Source organism: Pelecanus crispus, chromosome 10, assembly GCF_030463565.1.
Source record: "Pelecanus crispus isolate bPelCri1 chromosome 10, bPelCri1.pri, whole genome shotgun sequence".
In the NCBI taxonomy this organism is placed as follows: Eukaryota; Metazoa; Chordata; class Aves; order Pelecaniformes; family Pelecanidae; genus Pelecanus; species Pelecanus crispus.
Window position 1 is genome coordinate 8998379 of NC_134652.1, and position 20787 is coordinate 9019165.

General features: G+C 39.4%; 1 protein-coding gene across 1 annotated transcript in view; it reads left to right on the top strand.

Annotated features, from left to right (window-relative positions):
* The first annotated feature begins 610 nt into the window (after positions 1-610).
* The window catches only part of GFRA1 (GDNF family receptor alpha 1), a 144411-nt gene continuing 124234 nt past the window's right edge, over positions 611-20787 (top strand). Inside the window, exons 1-3 of the mRNA XM_075717761.1 lie at positions 611-712; positions 1792-2094; positions 3410-3493. Coding sequence (XP_075573876.1) covers positions 673-712; positions 1792-2094; positions 3410-3493 — 427 coding nt within the window. The 5' untranslated portion in view covers positions 611-672. The remainder of the gene's footprint in view (positions 713-1791; positions 2095-3409; positions 3494-20787) is intronic.

Consider the following 20787-nt stretch of genomic DNA (forward strand, 5'->3'; position numbering starts at 1 on the left):
CGGCACCTGCCCCCGCCGCGCCCCGACCCGGCGGCGGAGGCGAGCGCACCGCGCAAGCTGCGCCCCCCCCGCCCCGCCTCCCCGCCCCGGCGCAAACGAATAAATAAAGTTGCAGAGCGAGGGGGCGGGGGGGAAGAGGCGAATTGCCCTGGGGGGCTCGGGCAGCCCTGGGGAGCCGCAGCCCGGGGCTGCAAGTGCCTGCGGGGCCGTCAGCGGCGCGGCTGCGGGGCCGGGGGCGGGCGGGCGGGCGACGCGGATCTGTCCCCCCCTCCCCGTGCGTGCTCTCGGTCCCTCCCTGGGAACAGCGCTGCCCACCCGAGGAGGCGACCGGCGCTCCTGCCCCGCTGCCGCCTGCCCGCTCGCACACACATATACCCACGCGTGCGCCTCTCGCTCCCTGACTCGAGTCAGTGCTTGTGTTTTCAGGTTGCTCAGACCTGAAATCCAAGGGAAAAAGCTCAGCGTTTGCGTCGCTGCTCCCGCTGCTGGTGGTGGTAGCGGTGAAGAGGAGAGAGGGTTGTTTCGTTTGGGGTTTTTTTTTTTTTTTCCCCTTGAATTCAATGGATCTGAACTTGGAGTCTTTGGACCTCGGCGGTTTTGGAATATCTACATGCTGATCCTCTTTGTTGTGGCACATCAGCTCGTTTGGGGAAACCATCCGAAGACAGCAAGATGTTTCTCGCTATCTTGTACTTCGCTTTGCCCTTAGTGGGTAAGTTGCTGGCGTCTGATTTCTCTCTGTACATCGCTTCGTAAAGCAAAGCGTAGGGTTTGTGGGATCGGATGCCTGATGGCTGTCAGTCTATTGTTTAGGCAGAACGGTGAAGTTTCCAGTAGTTTTTATGGCTCTGCCTCACATCAGTTAACCCAGTCTACATTTAAAGCTGTGGGAGATTACAGACTTGGGTACTTGCCTGTGTAGCCTCTTATGAAATTGGGTTCTCGCAAGTTACGGGGAAACTTTTCGTTTTAATAAAATAAGGCTGCTTGGGGAGGGTGGGGGGGTGACAAGAGCCAGCTGAAGGATTATATCTTCACCTGAACCTGGCAGCCTGCCGGACTGCGAGTGGTTTGCAGCCCAAACTGGTTTCCTTTCCACAGGAGATGTTTGCGTTTCTATCTGCGTGTGTCTGAGGGAGCGTGACAGGGGGCACGATGGAGAGGAGAGAGTTAATATAATTTGCTTTGTTCTCCTGCAAAAGCATCATACGTGGAGAGAAATGGAGGGGGGGAGTCATAAATTCTACCTTTAGACATGTAGAATAAGCAAAAATGTGTACAGCCTTTGAAAGAGACTGACGCAAAAAGAGGCTAATATCAATCAGTGAGTATACTTATCTCTCTGAGCGGGTTGCTCGTGGATGTAATTGAAATTACAGCAAAGCTCTTGTGGAAAGTGAGGCCGAATGTTTAACCCCTCAGTTAAACCCTCGAATGGAAAGGTTATTTGTTTCACCAAAGTAGATCTAAGGAGTAATGAATGCTTGTTTTGTCATTAGCCCCGGTGGGTTTTCCTTCCTTTTTGTGTTTTCTCGTAAATCAACCAGCAGGGTTAAAACATACTGTTTCCCTGGACTCCCACAAAAGTGGATCTAAGACCATGAAAGCCCCGCGTGCTTGTTCCTAAGGTGTAGCATGAAGCCCTGAGGTTTGCCAGGTGCTGCCCGTGGGGCTGGCCTCATGTGCCGCGTGAGGCGTGCCTTGTGCTTCCCAGATGCCTGCTTCGGAGCCCCGGTTGGGTCAGCATCGTCCCTCAACGAGAGTTTGTTGGTTTGTGTCTCCTCTCTCTAGATGTACTTTTGTCCGCAGAAGTGAGCGGGCTGCCTGGAGGGGACCGCCTTGACTGTGTGAAAGCCAGCGATCAGTGTCTCAAGGAGCAGAGCTGTAGTACTAAATACAGGACACTGAGGCAGTGTGTAGCCGGCAAAGAGAGCAACTTCAGCCGGGCGACAGGCCTGGAGGCAAAGGACGAATGCAAAAGCGCCATGGAAGCTCTCAAGCAGAAATCTCTGTACAACTGCCGCTGTAAGAGGGGCATGAAGAAGGAGAAAAACTGCCTGCGCATTTACTGGAGCATGTACCAGAGCTTACAGGGTATGTTGCGAAACAAAGAAACGTTCCACTCCCCTAATGCAGTGTGTGATTTTTGCAGCCCCTCACATCTGCAGCTAGCTACCGCCACTGAGGCTAAACCAAGAGTCTGACCCCATAATTCACGTTGTGCTCTTCAGCTGCAAACTGAGGACCTTTCATCCGACTCAAGAACAGCTGCTGCTCCGTCTCCTGTTGTTGGGAAATCCACAATGAGGGTTTCCTCCAGGGGACCCAGCTGACCTTTCTAAACCTGAGTCAAAAGATAAGGGCACTAGCAAGTGCAAAAGCTACAAAAACAATCATTTGGAGACATTTTCCTAATAATATTTAAACTTCTTAATTAGGACTCACCTAACAAGATCACAGGATACTGGAACTAGTTTCTTAGCTCTTTGCTGAAAGTTAAATGTAATATGAAGAGGAGCATTGTTTGAGGAAAAGTTTATTCTTTCCTTTCCTGTATTTGCTAGCAATATTCCCTGGACGTGCTGAGGCAAAAAAAAAAAAAAAAAAAAAAAGGTAGTTTGTGCTTCCTAAAGCATGTAGAAGTTCCAGTTAGAAGGGATAGGGTAGTGTTTGACTCAGGACTTCTGTTCTTTATGTCACTGGCAAATTTCCCATAGCCTACTGAGAACAGTCAGGTCCTTATATGAGAGATACAATTTTTAGCCCCATTTTGCTCTGGCCCTGGAGTTGAAGATGCAATCTTTTTTCAGTGTGATTCCCATTTAACTCTTTTCTGTAGCTGCTTCTGCAAAAAGGGAAGTCATCCCTTTCTGTTCATTTATCCAGGCATCAACTGGAACGTTTTAATGGTCAATAGATATTTTTGTTCTAACTTTCGTAATAAATTACACTACTCTTGGACATTTTCTGCATCATAAAAAGCTGCCCTTCCAACAGCATCTTGTTAGGAGTGCTTTATTCCAAAGATGCTAGTCTTTGGCTGTTACCTGGGCTGCTTCTCTAAAAAAGAGCTCTGCTGCTAGGGTGAATGAAGAGGAACATCCCTGCTACAGCTTCTCTCCTGCTGGCAGGAGATGGGACAGTCCCTGTGATGTCACAGGCTGTCTTTGCAAATTATGACCTTATCCATGGAGGAAGGAGAGAAAAGAAGTAGTGACAGGGATAAACAACTAGCTGCTTTCAGGTGTTTTTACAGACAATGCTTTGAGGAGAAATAGCCACCTGAACAGATTAAAGGGGAGTACCTTTTGCTGTTACAGAATAACTTCATTTCAGAGTAAAAGTAAACAACAAAATCTTATCCTGAATTCTCATATAAGAAAAAAATCCAAATATTTTTTGTCTTTAGGAAATGACTTGCTTGAAGATTCCCCTTATGAGCCAGTTAACAGCAGACTATCAGACATATTCAGACTAGCACCAATTGTATCAGGTAAGCAGACTTAAAATTCTTTAACTGAAACATGATTACACTATGCTGCTTTGTAGTTGAATTATGGAACTTTCAAGCAATACTCTCTTAAATAAAAAGAAATGTTAACGGCTTTCTGGATTTGGGAAGTTCATGATATAGTTGCACAAAAGAAAATACTAATTGGTTTTGAAATAATAACTAAAACTGAAAGGATGCTTGGCAGGATGGCAATTTGTATTCTTTTTGAGTCATTCTTGACAATAAATGCTAAATTTTCCTGTAGGTGGCAATCTGATTCCCTGCGTTCCTAATTTACAAATCAGTTCCTTTTTGGGAATGTGGTCAGTGCAAGTTACCTCCCATTGACATTAAAGAAGATCAGAAGATAAATCTTTCAAATGTTTGCATAAGGGAATGCTTTATAGTTTCATACATTTTTGTTTAAGAAAGAAATTTCAGAATTAAGGCTTGTCATCTTTTCTGGAACTGCTGCCTGTTTAAAGAGCCTATTCACAACTTCCTTCTTTTTCTAGTTTTTCTCTGAACATTTTTTGTCGCTGTGTGGCTGTCTTTCAGAACTTGTTTGTAGTAATTTGAATATGTTGCTTGGTAATTAAACGATGCTGTTTGTTTTTTATCAGCCTAGATTATACCCATTTTGGATCATATTTATCGAAACAATGATTTTTGGGCATTCACAGCAGTTACAGGTTGGAATGAGTTTTCTCTTTCAGAGTTTCAGAAAGTCTTATAAGGATGCAGTCTGTACTCAGGACCTTTATTTGTTTGGTTACATAAAAACATTGAATGTGCACAGTATAATGTGTAAGTCTGACAGTGTTGAAGCTGTAGTTAGCTGACATGCTATGGATAAGCATTAGCAGGTGGCTCTTTAAAAGAAAGAAGAAAAGACCGGAGAGAGTGGCTTGACCAATTTTCAGAAGTACTTACGCTTTTTAGGACCCTAAGTCTCATTAAAAGCCAGGGGGACTTAGGTTGTTAAGTATTTAATGGTACAGATTTTCAAAGGCATATGGACACATAAAATGTAGATAACAGTCCTTTCTGAAAATCCCAATGGGCAAAGTGATTTAAATAGGTGTTAGATGCCCAGGCAGTTTTAAAAATTCTAAGTGCTTAATGCATCTTTAGGTATCTTAATACCTTTGAAAATCAGCCCTTTAGTCACTTTTCAAAATGTGACTTCAGATCCAAATCACATATATCTTTTGAAAGCATTTTCCTAGCTTGGTGAGCAAGTCTGTTGGAGAAATAGTAGAGAACAGAGATTAATTTCTGAAGAATCTTTATTTAGTTTATTTTTTATTGCTTACAAACCCCAACTTAATACAAAGCCAAGACAAAATCAATGCAGAGGAGTTCCAGGCTGTTTTCTTAAAGTTTATGGTCAGCCTGCTGAGAGCCAAATTCTAACTTATCTCAGCAGTTTTATGATCTCCACAGAGATACCCTAGGTACACTCTGCCTTGCTGTTATTTTTTAGATTTCCCATTTACTTGCAAAGTAATTATCTTAAAAATGTAATATTTTTTTTCTACCTATTCTGTGCAACAAGGAAATAAGACATAGTTGCCAACAAGTGACGTCCATCCTACCACAGTCACTTAAGATGCTGGTGGACTGGTTAGGACTCATTCCGTGTTGCTAGTGCACCCCAAATTGCTGTTCACTTTGTCAGAAGTCTCAGGTTTACAAGGAATGGAGGCCTAGATTCATAGGGAGCGACAAACAAAAGTTGTAATACAGTGGAAAAACACCAGTATTTGGAAGTATTGTCATCTGAAAGAAAAAGATTAGCAAAAGCATTTTTCTTATCGTCATGGTTACTACTGCATGTTACATTCTTTAAAGCTGCCTAGTCTTACAGATTTTTTGCAGGCCTCTGCAAATACCCCAAACAGCAGAACTTGGTAAGATTTTTATATCTTGATTAAAACAAAACAGAAAAAACCCTGTACAAGCAGTGTTGGCAGGGATTTTGTAATTGGTGTTCTGCTAATGTGGTCGTTGTGTTTACAGATGTTGCCGCAGTATTCACTCCCCTTAAAGTTACTTGGTGTAATTAAAAGCAGTGATTAACCCTTTCATCTCACAAAGGCCATTCTGTGGTACTGTATGACTTGGTATATATCGAGTGTAATGCTTTTTGCCATCTTTTTTATTTATTTTTGAGACAGAATAGAAGATTACAACAGTTGTCTTTTACGGTACATAAAAAGGGAAAAACATTGGCTAAGATGACTGGTATGTGTGTTACATAAGCCTTTTGTGGCGTACATAAGTCTGAGAAATGGAGGGCAGTTTTTAAAAGCAGTTAAAGTTGATCTAATTCTATACTGGATGATGTTTAAAGTTGCATCCTCTATGGAAACAGGATGCCACTTCTCATTAATCGTTCAAGCATCAATATGTCGATATAAAACAAAACTCAGGAGTATATTGCTAAACCTGTTTCTAAGTTTGTAGTTTCTTTCCAGTTCCTGTTATGTTAATTGAACAAGTGATGGCAGTTGCGTTACTACAGCGAAGCTTTGTTTTATATTTTTAAGTGGCCTATGTTATGCTGGGAGTAGTGGTGTAGTTAGTCTAAAACTAGAATGACAATCTAAGTGTTCTGTATGAAATGTAAAACAATGTCCAACAATACAGAAAAGAAAAATCTAAACCCACAAAATTATTTATCACAGTACTAGCTGTTAAGCCCAGGGTATCATATATTTAGATACTAACCAGCATGAATTTTCATTTGAATCACTACGAAATTTGCAAGGAAAGTGTAATATATTAAAAAAAAAAGAAGGATGTCTAAAATAGGAATGTGAGTTCAGTGTTTGATTTACCTGTGATGATGTATCCTGAGTAGTCAAGGGTCTGATCTTCCTTCCTTTCCACCTACACTTTAAGTTCATAATTCAGCTCCTTCTATAAAGTTAGTCCTTTGACACCTCACATGGCCAAATCCAGGACTGTGAGTCTTCCCAGTTGAAGGACAGGGTTGTCTTGTTTTTTGTTTTGGGCATGTCTAGGTCTGAATGTTCTTCAGAACTACTATGTCTGATGTGGTGCTTCTGCCTCAAGGGTGTGAATTTCTCACTGGTAGGCAGCTCTTCAAATTACTGAAGACTTGTGTGTGTGTGTGTGTGTGTTTTAGAGAGTAACAGATTTGGCTTAGTTATTATGATGTAAAGATTTTCCTTAGACATTTTTGCTTAAACCTTAACAACTTCTGAGAGGTGAAAACATTTTAAGGCCATTGACTTCTGTCACAACTACAGTAAATGCAAAATCTGTTGATTGGATTTCAGAGGCGAGTTTCACACCAAAGTAAGGATAGATGCTTGAATTAGTCACTTGTTAAAGCTATCTACAGCTTTTTACTACCTAGGGAACAGTTTGTCTCTTGAATTTGTATTGTATTTGACATTGAGCCTCGCAACTGGAAGATACCTTATTATTTTGGTATCAGCTGATACAGTATGGTGGTCATCTCTGGCATGTTGTAAGAAAATATCCTGCATAAAAACTGTAGCTTCACTTACCTGTAGAAATACTTACAAAATAAATGTTTCTGAAATGTTTCATTCATTTCAACACAAAATGGAGAGCCACTAAAGCTGAATAAAATGCCATAAGCCATATCTGTGAAGTGGTGTAAATGGAGTACTTAATATTCAAAAGAATTGACTATTTAGATCAGTGTATTTAGGATGATAATAATGCTCTCCTCCCATGGATTCACTTTTAAGTTGCCTAGTTAATTACAGGCTTATTATCCCATGGTTCAGCTTTTTGTATCTTTTCTTCTTTCTTTTACGTCTGTTATGTTCAGAAATAATTTTAAAGAACAGGCTACATAAATCAGAGTATTTCTTAAAACACGTAGGTTTTGCTGGTAATCTGTGGTGAATTGGTCAGTTACATGCTGCTAGTCATGTCTTGTTTCTAGTTGCTAAAATGCAAGATGGGTAGAAATTAGTTATTTTGCCAATATTTCTTTCTAGTTTAGTAAACTATTTTTGCAAAGTGCCTTTTGTATCATTAACAAACAAGCAAAAGAAACTGGCTCGTGTGATTATGCATCAAAAGGACTGTTTCCTGATTCTGCTGTTCTCCTGAGAGGCTGTTTACTCTTTAAAAACTCTGGGAATCTTCTGTTGCAGAAGGTATCTGGAAGCTTATATTTAGAAAAGGATACATTTTATATTTATTATGGTAAATTTGTTAATTAAAACCAAGAGTTCAGTAGACAGCACAGCACACAGGGCTTCTTACTGGAGCGTATCATTCCACACGATTACATGGGCAGCACAGCACATGACGTTAGCTTGTTTGATTTGCATACTGAATAAGCTATAAGTACAAATACAAACAATTATGATCAGTAAGGTGGTGTGTTATTATATTTGAAAAGTTGACACCATAAAAAGTTAGCAGTGCTGGAATTTGCAGAAGGGTGTGTGTGCTGGTGACATTTAAATTAGGCAGTCTCATGTATGCTTTTTCTGTAGGATTTCATGAAGATGGGTCTGGGTCTCCCTGTAGGATCTCTACGTTGTTCAGAAGGAGAGTGGTTTTTCCTTCTTCCTCTGAGTTTTTCAAAGTCTTTTAGGCGTTCTGTATCATTGGCATTCATAGATCAGAAAGTCGATGCTGGGAAAGAATGAAGTCCGGTATGCAGAACACTTCCTTCAAGATTTGACAGACTTTTATAAGGGGAGACTTCCCCCTCTGCAGCATAAAACCCACTCTTGAGTATTGATGACAGCTGCCTGGCCCCTCCCCATTTTTTTTATCCTTCCCAAGGATGGAGTAGAGACATCACAGAGAATGGACTGCAACTGTTTCCTTTGGAAAAGTTGTGATCAGCAAAGGTGGGGGAGGATGGTTGGGGTTTTTCAATATGAATTCTCAGGATCTAGAGAAACAGAGCTTCCTTGTCTATGTGCTTCAGGTCCTTTAGGATTCCTCATACCTTCTCTTTCTGCTACTTCTGTAAGGAGGGGCTGTAGAACTAGAAAACACTGTGTCATAGTGAATTAATTTTGCCCAAACTTTCATAACCCCAAAATTCTTTTAATCAAGAATTGAACGTTTCCCCATTCATTTTTGCAATTCTTGAACTAATGTAAGAGCTGTGTTCTGGGTAGCAGGTCCCTGACACGTTAATTACAATTTGCTTCTTTTTTTCCTACCTGGTAAATTACTTCTCTTTTGTAGAATCCATATATAGCATTTTTTGAAATTGTTTATCAGAAAGATCAGTTAGAGTCTCTGTCCTAGCCAACAGATTCACTGCTTTTTCCTTTTGGGGTTTGTCTCGTGAATTAGTGGCTTCTCCCATGAATTAATACTGTATGACATCCCCAATTCCTACTGCCTGAGGCCTCTAATCCTGGTTCTGTTCCTAAATCTGTGTCTGTTTCAAAAGCTACATATTTTTCTGACATTTCTGTATTTGAGATGCCACATTTCTACAAAGGTAATTTAATTTACAAAATATGAAAAATGCTGATTTCTTTTGACTATTTACAATGCTTTTATTAGCTCTTATCTCCTATATCATTGCAGCTTATTTAAAAAAAAAGGAGATACTCCATGTTAGTTACCTTGCACATTCACCCAATTTCATAAACAATAAACCAGATCTTATTAAGTTAATAGGAGTCTTGCAATCTGATTCTGTTCCCACTGAAGTAAGCATAACACATCAAAATCTTTGTATTTGATTATGATGTATTCTGTTTCCTGTTGTAATTTTTTGGCTTAGTTCTGGTTTTCTGATGTGAGGTTCAGCCTTTTGATAACAGAAAAGCAAAAACATGTCGTTAATTTAGCCTACACTAGGTTGTCACATGCACAACTATATTTTCCTCTGTAAGGTAATACATTAAAGTAAAACGACCAATATATAATATTGTTTTTACAGTTATAAATCAAGACTAACTCTTCTTTCCCCAGTGAGAATTTGCGGCCCTTTGCCTGTTGCAAGAAAAAAAAAGAAAACACCACAGGCATCTATTTTACCTGCATTTAACAAAATTAAAATAGTTTGACAAAAATAAATCTAATATGAGCATGTACAGTGTTTGTGTTCTTTGAGATTTCTGTCTGCAGATTTTCTTTGCAGAGACGACTAGGCTGGCTTCCAGCCAGATGACAAGTTATCAAGAGCGCATAGATACTAGTTGCTGATTCCCACTTTTGCATTTTCATAATCAGATTGGACTTCACACAAAAGAAAATCACTTTGGTGACTGTTGGCTTGCAGGAGCTCTTTGAATTTCCTGTTTTCTACATTTCTTGAAGCTAGATCTGATTATGAGAGAGGAATTAAGTACCTTGCTGGAGTAACTGATTGACTAGCTTATAAAGGCAGTGCTTATGCGCTTTAACTTCAGCAGGAGCATGAATCAGGCCTTGAAACCCCAAACAGGAATATGTAAATATCCTCAGCTTAGTCCATATTTCTTTCCTTGGTCAGATTATTGCAACTTTTTTGCTAATTTCTTTGAAGATCTGTAAGACAGAAGAAAAGGTCTGTGTTTCTCAAGTATTTAAAATGCACAGCTTTGAGCAAATGTAGTTTCTGCTTGTCCTAGTAGTCTAGGCAGGCTTTGTCAACCTGTTTCAACATGAGAAACAAGACGAAATCCATTCCATGGAAGGAGGAAGCATCTGGTGATACAACACAGAGTATTTATGCACGAATACTCCTTGAATGCTGGCAGTAGTAAGAGAGACTGTTTAGGAGTCTTGAAGGAAACTCAGAGGAGAACAGTATTCTCCTGAAGCCTCAAAGGAGAGTGTTGGGGGATGGCTAGTTGTATAAGCATGGCCAGCCATTTTGCTTTCAATGTACAGTGAGCTGTGTTTTTTCTTTTTCTACAGTAGCATCTTTGGAGAGTGGAATTGCCATCCCTTTGATCTGTATCTTTGCAGGAAAATCTCCATTATAGTGTGGTGGGCCAGATAGCAAATGAGCAAATGTATGCGCTTTTGAGCAGCGAATTGTATATTCTTCTGTTTCCCATTGCAGGCTAGCTACATGGTTTGTGTAGGTGCCACACTAGTTCCTATGAAGTAGGAGCAAAAGCACACAGGTGCTGCTTGTGGTATTGGTGGGATTACCTGGAGAGATAGAGTACTTACTAGTCACTGAGCAGGGAATCGCAATCTGGTTACCTGTGGGGAGAGGTACCACCATTTCAAGGAGATGGTGAGCAGGAACAGGTGTGGGCTGCCAGGGGACCTTAGAAACTTGCCAGGAAATTCCCAGTTTTGTCAGGTTTCTGCAGACTCTGCTGCATTGCAGGGGTAAGCAGTGGGACACAATCAGCCTGCTAATGGCGCTGCTGAAGGCATGACGTGGCGAGAGTGAGAAAAAGCCCGTGTCCACGTGGCATAGCTTTGGCACAGTGCTGAGTGTACTGTTGGTTTTGGAATACTGTGGTGGTAAAGGTGGTGTGAGGACTGGTGCAGAAGGGAAGCTTATGCTGAGTGGGCATATTTCTATGGCAGTCTTCTTTGGAGGCCTCCTGAAGTGCCTTGTCCCTAAGCTGTGTCCCCTGGTGAAATGCAGACAACGGTGCCCAAAAGAGCAGCATCCTAGAGCTTTCTGTCTCTTGATGGCACAGCAAGGTGCAGTTTATGGCAGGTGATTTGCACTCTGGATCTTTACATTTTAAAATATTTTAAAACTTTGTTTTTATAACCCTATTTGTGTTTGACTCTCAGGGATAACTTTGACAGTCTTGGAAAAGCCAGTGGTATCTGTCAGGAGCTGACAGTATGTTAAAAACGCTAAGAGTAAAATGCCTGTGTGTGATGAGAAGAAATAAGAATTTTTGGATTGTAAGGCTGAACTTACTTGTGATAAGTATCCAACATTTCTTATTTTAAGCTGTACGTTATATTATTCTAACCTGAGAAAGGAGTGTGTTTACAGCTTTGATTTTTAGAAATGTGACCAGTTTTGTTTATGAAAACTAATTCTGTAATTTATTTTATATTAGGTTTTTGGTATTATTTTTATATTCTTGCATTTTCTGTGGATTAAACTAATGCAGCAACAATGCTGTCAATATAGCTAGGGCACTAACACAATTAAGTTATTTTTGGAATAGTTCTTTAGTTACTATGATGCTTTGACAATTTTTATAAATGTCAGGCTATTGTCCTGTACAATCTGCACTCAGCCTGAAATTTAACATGAGAGATGCATGACACAAAGTGTAATGGCATAGAGACAGCTCTTCCTGCATAGAAATTTGCAGAGATGATGGGTTGTAAAGAGAGTTGGAGATATCAAACAATTTGAGTAGGAACCTATAAATAAAGATGAATTTCTGCATTCACTGGTTATATGATTTTATCACTGTCTGGTGTCCATAAAATGCATTTTCCCATTAAAGTTTTGTCATGCAGCTGATGAGGTTCACAAGTGTTAAAAGCTTCCACTCTCTTCCTTTTAAATTCTGCACCCTAAATTCAGTACTAAAGCTCAGTTCAGCAAAACCAGAAATCACTGTCTCCCGGTTCCTCCTCCGCAGGAGACAGTATCTGATTCTCCCTGCTCCCCAGCCCACTGCTGACATTTCTTATGTTTAACCCTGACAGTCAGGCTGGTGGTAACTGCTGTTGCTTCCTTGAGCTAATAACCACAACTTATTCCTGCCTTGACATACCTTTTCCATGTACTGCCATGCCTTCTTTGTTTGTCGACTTTGCTCTTTCTGAACCGTAACTCCTCCAACAAATCCCCTCTGGCTGTAGGGCTTTGGTGGTTTCTTTCTCTGTCTCTGCAGCGTGGTGTGGCTCAGCTTTCCACCTCAGCAACTCGTTTCTCTGAAATCTGACCACAGTTCTTCCCTTTCCTTTTTACGACAGGCTTGTCTTTGCTCTCCTGTCTGATGCCTTTGCTTTGCGGTCTGCCTCTGCCCTCCACCCTGCTGCTCTCACTTTCTTCGTTCCCCAAAACGCCTCCCTGCCCTGCCTTGTCCAGTACGTCTAGTGAGGCAGCGCCATCTCTGTTCCTTGAAAACTTCCCTTAAACTCTGCTTTTTCCAGCATTCTCCGAATTGTTCTCTCTCCTCCCCTGTAAAGGGTTTGAGATGTGGTCTAATAAATGGAACGAATAAAGCCTGGTTTCCGACCAGAGTCCTCCATCTCCTGGATGACCCTGCTCTCTGCACAGACGCATCTCCTATCTTCTCTCCCCGTGCTGTGCCCTCTCCGCAGGTACTCCTGTGTCTCTCCACTAGTCCTTAATTCTGTCCCATGTCTCTTGTCTCTGTGGGGCAGCACGTGCTGCGGCTGGCTTGGTGTTACGCACGTACTGAAGGACTGCATGGGTGAGCGGGCACCTGCTCCCTCTTGGAATGGCTCAGAGCAAGAGGCATGCCTGCCTTGTCCCCTGCAGGCAGGTCTACGTGGGTCTAAAAACTGCGGTTTTTCATAAAATTTGTAAGAACTTCATTCCTCTGTCAAATTTGTTCAAGTATGTCCTATTGGTTAAAAAATTGCTGGGAGCTGCAGGGGTGTGGAGAAGATAGAGGAGACTAATATTCAATTTACCTACACTTTCTTGAAAAATTAGGATTAAAAAAAGCAAATATGGTTTCTGTCATATCGCTAAGCATTAGACTGTGACATATCTTATTCTAGTCTCATAAAACATCTAGTGTCTTGTGCAAGTGATATAAATAAACATGCAGTGGACTTGAAACATACAGACAATTAAGTACGGTTGATGGCTGACAGTTGTATTAGATAATTGAGCATCTCGGGATTCTCAAAATGGGAAATAATTCATGCATTTAGGTTAGCTGGCATGAAGATTATTTATTCAGATTTAGAAATGAAACAAGAAAGAAAGGATTCATCCAAAAGCTGTTGTATATGAACACATATATTGCATTTGACTATTTGGATGATACCACATTGTATTTACAAATGACACTGTACTCTTTAGAGTCATCTTCTTTTTCATGTGGAATTTTTTTAGGATTAAGATTAAGTTTTGCTGATGTTTGTTGTGGTAAGGTCATAAACAAAATTAAGAGAGGCGATACTAGCATTTGGTAGTAGTTTCAAAGAATTCGTGTCCGAATACTGGGACTTCCCCAGGCTTGCCATTTGCAAGTAGAGTGGAATGTATTCTGCACAGCAGTGGCTTTGCATTAATGAACGCTTAAGCAGCAGATTAAAATGTCTGTTTAAAAAATAGGTTAGGATTATATAATGACACAAGTCTGGGTAACTAATAACAGTGAAGATAATTTTATTGAGCAAAGTGCAATTAGATCTCAACTACAGAATATTTAAATACAATACCAGATCAAAACCCAGTCCCTGCACCTTTACTTGCTTTCCTTCACACCTAAAGGATCAGCACCTGACAGCAAACTAAATTATCATTTTTACTGTTCATTTTATATTGCCATGGGAATGTATATCATGTTATCCATTAGGACCCAGACAAACAAGTCTTTTCTCCACATACACAGTCATGAAACAAACATGATTTAAGACAGCAAGGTGTCTGCACTGTTTGAAATTCTATTAGAAATTGAGAAATTTGCTTTCCAGATTTCTTTAAAGGATTGCATAGATAAGAACTGCCTGTAGTGTTCTCATATGAAAAGTCACAAAAATTACAGCTTTATAATAAATCCATATAGACTGAGAAATTATGTCAGTTCTTTCTCTCACAACCTATTTACTTAATTTTAGTCTCCTAAATTGCGGAATGGAGACACAAACTTGCTGTGGTTGGTAACACTTATGACCTGATGAAGTAAACTGCTTTGATCCTTTGAGAGGTCAAAGGGTGTGTGTTTTTAAGCAAACATTCCCCAAGGCTGCTGATGCTGAGATGTCTCTTCCCCTTGCCAAATGTCCCACCTTCGCAACAGAAAATTAAAGGAGACTTGCAAAGAAATGTGGTCTGTTACTGTATTTAATCTTGTCTATGAATCGATGTGAGAATTGTTGAACAGAGGATTTGGTGGGTTTTTTTATTTTTTGCACAGTTTAAAAATATCTGGACGAGTCTCTTCTGGGTTGGGTAGAAAGTGAATACTAACTCTAACTGCACCAATGTTTTAGGGAGAAAGGCATACAATGTTTTTTAATTTAGTAAATAGAGAATTATTTGAATCTGATTTGGAGTTTCATTTAGCTTTTTAATACATTTCTGCTGTATAGCTAAAAATATCTTCATGCCCTTGACCTTTCTCTAAGAGCTGTGGGAAGATTAAAAAGCATAAATAAGAATAAATTTAGAATAGCCTATTTGAAGAGAAATGGTATGAAATGTCTTAGCTATCTGCAAAATGGTATTAAGTTGCCAATCCTACAACATGTCCAGTCTGGCAGAGCTGAGCAAAGCAACCTGCTACTAGAGCAGGGCTCTAGTAGTCCTAGAAATGAGAAGGTAGTTCATTTTTCATTCCCCACTCAGACCTTTCCCTCCTGACGGAAGCTGCCAACAAAGGTGCCAATTATAATGATTTCTGTAGCTCCGGTATCTGTCCCGTAACATACCCCTTTCCCGCCAGCTTGTTCTGTGTAGTTCACCGTGCAGCCGTATAAATACTTTCGGTCATTACCCTCTTGGACTGTATTTGAACTAGTGACTGAAAGGTGAGGTTGTCAATATATTAAAGACATCGTTAGTGGCATAACTACAGCCATAAACGGTGAATAATTGTGATGGTTGAGCTTTATTTATTTATTTATTCATTACAAAATGTGTCGGTATCTGGGCATCTTTGACATTATAGGGATACTTCTGAAAACGGATGACTTTTAGCGATAGCCACTGCAAGCAGCCACTCTGCAGTGTTTTTAATTACCTACTTTAAATTATTCACTTAAGAAGACAGAGAATGGTTGCGCTTGTGAAGCTGTCATCTTTAGGGCTTAAGAATGGCATTGCTGTGCAATAATTATACAGTCTGATACTAGCTTTCATTTATGCTAATTGCAAGTAAGCTTATAAATTCCTCAGATTATTAAAAAGAGAGTTATCTCCTTCCTGTTGTGTTCAGTCAAGGATTTAAATGTTGCAAACTTTCAGTCCAGCTTTAAAGAGAAAATATCACCATAAAAATCTTTCAGATATCAATACTTCGTCAAGCTAAGAAAACAAGAAATGTTATTCTATTTTGCCTTTCAAAATTGTATTTGTAGCATTGCAACTGTATATACTGATTTTTATCATTATTTTAAATTAGTTTGGTGATTTAAATATGTATTTAATCCTACACAGACAGACATAATAAACCTAAAATCATGCCTAAAAGATAATCAATAAGTGATTATACCTAGGACACCAACATGAGGCAAAAGAAATTGATTTCATAAATGGCAATGTTTTCTTTAAAGCTGTTCTCAGTAGGATCTTCAGAAAAAAAATCACAGATTTCTGTAATGCAGGCAGTATGCAATATCTGGTCTAGACTGTGAAGAGAAATGTAATTTACAAGTTACAGAATGAATTATTTTGTTGCAAAAAGAATAAAATACAGCCAATAGTTAGCTCCCCTTGAGCCGTAATATGTGCTAATTGAAGGACTCGGGATTGCTTTATAAGAGTCAATATTCAAGCCTGTAGAATACTTGAGTGACTAGTTTCTGTCTTTAGCCAGAATGAGAAATGTAATAAATGATTCTGGACCTGGACTGTGGTGAGAAGAGCTACTTCCCACTGCAGCTGTCAGAATGGCAGACGTGTAAAGCGCTTGTAACAGATAGCTCCTCTATCTACGGAGCAGGTTGTACTTCTTATATGGCAAAGAGTGTCGCTGATAGATTAGGGTGACAATTCATAATGTTCCTGAGCGTGAATGCTACATGTTGAACAAGATCAGAGTCTCAAGGAGCATGTCACAGAGAACTGAGGTTTATTACTTATCCTTCCTTGTGGTTTTCAGAATTTTAAAAGGATTTATAATATTTGAAGTATGTTTAAACTCAGAAAACCTTGGTATTTCAGAGTAATACTTTACAAATCACTTTTTCCCCAGATTGTAGCTGCGTGCAGTGGTATAATTCTGGATAATGACTTTTTGTTGGGTGACGTGATACAATAACAGAAAAGTATTTTAATAAAATTCTAGAAATTACTGCGCGTATTAGGAAAGATTTATTAGACTCTGTAACAGGAAAGCTAGAAAGGTTTTATAAAGGTGTTAACTTCTCAGATGTGTATTAGTAGTGTGCAGGAAATGTATTATTTTGAACTATTTATTTTTAAAGAGTGGCAAAAGTATTAAAATACATGTCTAAATCACTCTACAGCTATTTAGAGGCAAGGTTTTGGCTAGCTGCCCGAAATACTGTATAGTAGGTATTTGGGAAGAGGAGAAGGTTTCTTTGAGGTATTTTTACCACTGCGGGACTCCTGCTGTTCACATTTCTTCTGTACATTTTGGAGTACCCCAGATTTGCTTTAAATGATTGAGTTCACCTGAAAGGTGGGGGGTGTACAGGTGTTGGAAGAGGTGCAGCCAGTGTATTTGTCATAGAAGATCATGTTAATTTTAATTGGCAAATGAAATGCTTATCTATTTCACATTATAACACCCAGGTGTTAACCCAGGTTGTTTCTCTTTGCATCTAATGCTGGCATGAGAAGCTGCACAGTTTGTAGAAGATGTGGCTGAGTTCGTTCTTTTGACTGTTTTATCCTTAGTTGTTTTAAGACTTGAGTGAATAGGTGCTGGCAGGACTCTAGCTTTTTTTCATGTTAAATGTAAAAGCTGAGCTAATGTATATTTGGCAGACACAAGCACTTGGAGGTCAGGAAAGTTATGACTTTAGCTTTTTCTCTTTTGTACAATTCCTTTCTGACACAGGCTTGAAATTACATTCAAACACTCCTTTTCCAGTATGTGATATGAATCAATGTTGTACCAGTGCCTAAGATCACCTTTGCTGATGTACTTAAAATCTGACTAATACATCTATTAAAGGGAGAGTTAAGGTACAAACAAATCTCTAATTCTGGGCCTGTCTGACTGGAAAGTTTCTTTTCATAAATCATTCAACAGCAGGTTTACTGAAAGGAAGGTTAGGAGGCTCATTTGTGTAAACTTCCAGACCTTTCCCCCAAAATAGCTCTTTTCAGCGCTATTTTCTATTCTGCTCTAGCTATCCTAATTTCCTGACTGTACTCTAGGTTGGTCATTCTGTGAAACTGTTGGGAGTTTTCAAACCCTTTCCAGGGTTTTGTATCCGAAGGGGCACCAGTTTTTGCCATAGTGCTTTTTAGAAAGGACTCTACAGAAGACAGATGTGTCTGTACGTATCTGTCCATACAGCTAAACAACAGTTTGCAAGTTGTAAAGAGCCAAACCTTCTGCTTTGTAACACAATGTGGTGTCCTTAAACCACAGGATATTAGGTCAGCATGTTTTCAAAGACGCTAGCAGCGTAAGGCCAAATGTTCTCAAACCAGTATTTGTTGCAGTTGGATTGCAAGCTACATCACAGTTTACTCCCTTGTGCTAATTCTTCTGTCTGTACCTGTTGCATCACAGTGAAATGAGTTCAAGGGTGTTAGTTGGTAGGAAACAAGTATGCAGAAGTTCCACCTCACATCTGGCTTTCAGAGCCCATTTATTAAAGTTAATAAAGTGAATTGTACTTCAGATAGACAATCGCACCACTGTTTTATTTAATAAAACAAACGAAGAACCAAGTTGCATTTGCTTCATGAGGAAAATCTGTCTTTTGTTGTTTAGAGAATGTATCCTGTGATGACTGTCATACAGCATTAATTTTTATGCTGTACTTAGAATTTAAATACCTGAATTTCTGGCAGTGTCTTTTCTTCTTTGGTGACAAGTAAGTGTTGAATGATCAATTGAAATACAAGTTTTTAAAAAGTAACATCCGAAATGAGGCAGACTAGTAGAAGGGAAGAAGGCAACATTCTGTGTAAGACTAAAATTAAAGAGTTTGTCAAACTCTAAATTGGAGAGCTTCAGGTAGTGAAAAGGCTGTATTTAAAAAGAAAATCCTCTGATCGTTTTCACTCTCCTTTCATGTGTATCAAAAAGCTACTCCACTGAGTACCAAAACTTGAGAGTTGGCAACATCTTCCTGGAGGAGAATGTGTAGTGTCTCTATTTGGTGATGGAGAGAAAGAAATGATCAGCTTGCTTTTTAACGTGGTAGAATTCCATAAACTCTGGTATTATGTTATATTCTGATACAATCAATCCTAATGTGTAATGAAGCATAAACATTATTCTATTTGTTGCTATTTTCACTAGTTGCAAGTTGGTTGCTAATGGGAAACTTAGAGATATGTTATGGAGAAATTTGGTTATACGGAGACCAGTCAAATTACAGCAGCTATTTTGCAAGAAAAATAGCAGTTCTCAGGGACACTTGGCAGTGGAAGAGAAGTGATATGTGTATGTTTAAACCTGTTTATTTCATCAGGTCACGTTGTTTTTTGAAGAATATATGTTGCAGTAATTAGAGTAGTATGCCAATTACTTCTTTTAATTACAGATTTTTTCTTTAATGTGGGGGTTAGATCAGCTCCTGTGAAATTGGCTTCTTGTTTTTCCATTCATGTATGGTGGAAACACTGGGGCAAAATACATTTTGTATTATTTTGTCTCCTCATCTGGAAAGAATTTTTTTTGATCTGGAGAACCCATATTCATAGTGTTAAAATATGACAAGTATTTGTTGTAGAATATGTTTTGTAGTTAACTGCAGAAGAGTGTTTTCTCTTGCTTTTAGTCACAGAATACCCATTTACATTCTATTATCAGGGTCTCATTATGTGTACTGTAGGCCTTCAGCTACCATTGAGTCTCCAGTTGTCTTCCATCAGAGTTGGATCAAAATCAGCTTCGCTAGATCAGATTTTTAGTCACTCCTTGGGCAAAATTTTTGTTAAGAACAAATGAAGCTTTCCCAAGCGAGCTGCAGAATATAACCACTGTCAACAATGATGTTTCTTTGTGTATTTTAGATTGCAAATACACCTTGTCTATGTGACCTTGAGATGTTTTGATTAATTGCATCTTTTGGAACTCCGCATGTGTGGTGTGCCTGCTTTATTCACACATAAAAGGGACACAGCTATTACCTTCCCTCTAAGTTATGTGAGGAAAGAGGGTTGTGTTTACCCTCTGTGGTAGATTTCCAAGCTCCATAACATAAAAAAAAAAAAAAATTCATGCCTTTGGTCTAATTCTAAATGTTACTTTTCATTAGTCATAAAAAATATGGGTTAAAAGCTCTCAGAGCCTCTGACAGATAATCCTAGAGAGATCTCTTCCACAAAACAGGACTTGCTCTTGATAATTATTCTCATATTACGACTACTGCTTCTTTGCTTTGAGCAATCTGATAAGGAGACTACATCACGCAGACTCAGGAAAATTCCTTCCAAGTAGAGGAGATTTTCCATGTGGGCAACTCTTGAAATTAAAGATCTGTAACTATTTACAATGCATAGGATGTTCCATACCCTCTCTTACATTGATAAAAGTTCATCTGATAGTAACACGTGTGTGTCACTGTTCAATACTTTACTTCCTGATCTTCTGTCTGGTGAAAGTTCTTAAAGACCCTTTTAGTGACAGAACAGGTTTTTGTGGAGCTCTTTAATGTTCTGTTTGTGATGCTTGTCATGCATCTTGTGTGTATTTTAAGCACTGCTGTGATCATCGTCTGACTCTTAAAATTGGTATTCAATTCAGGAGAGCAAGCAAGCTTTAGACAGTTATGGTATAAAAGCTATATGCCTTGCTCTGTCAGGAACAAATAGTACTGAGACCTTGTATGAAATTCATCTATAAGGATGATGCCTGCATTTTGCAGAACAGAATTGGTGGCCTTATGTTTTTCCCCTAAACTTCATGCTACAGATGGAGAGGATTATTTATGTGGAAAACTCAGTTTATAGCTCAGCAATCAGATAGCAGCTGTATTTTCCTCCATTGCCAGATCCTCAGCAACATCTTGTCCTGTTTGTAAAGCCATCTAGTTTATGAAAGTTAGAAGGCTTCCAAACAGAACAAGCTGCTCGTATTTGTAAAGAATACAGCTGCTAGATCCAGAGCTGATGCACTGGGAGAGCAGTATTCCCATCTTTGTTTAACTGATAATGTTGGCACTTTTCATGCCACCACTCTGAAGAGACTGCAGCCTAGCAGTCACTCTTGCCTGGCTTTATGCTGGCATGCACCCAAAGAAAAATAAGATAGCTCTCCTACGGCCACTTCAGTTCTTCAAGATGCTTTAGTCAGTTGAAGTACACT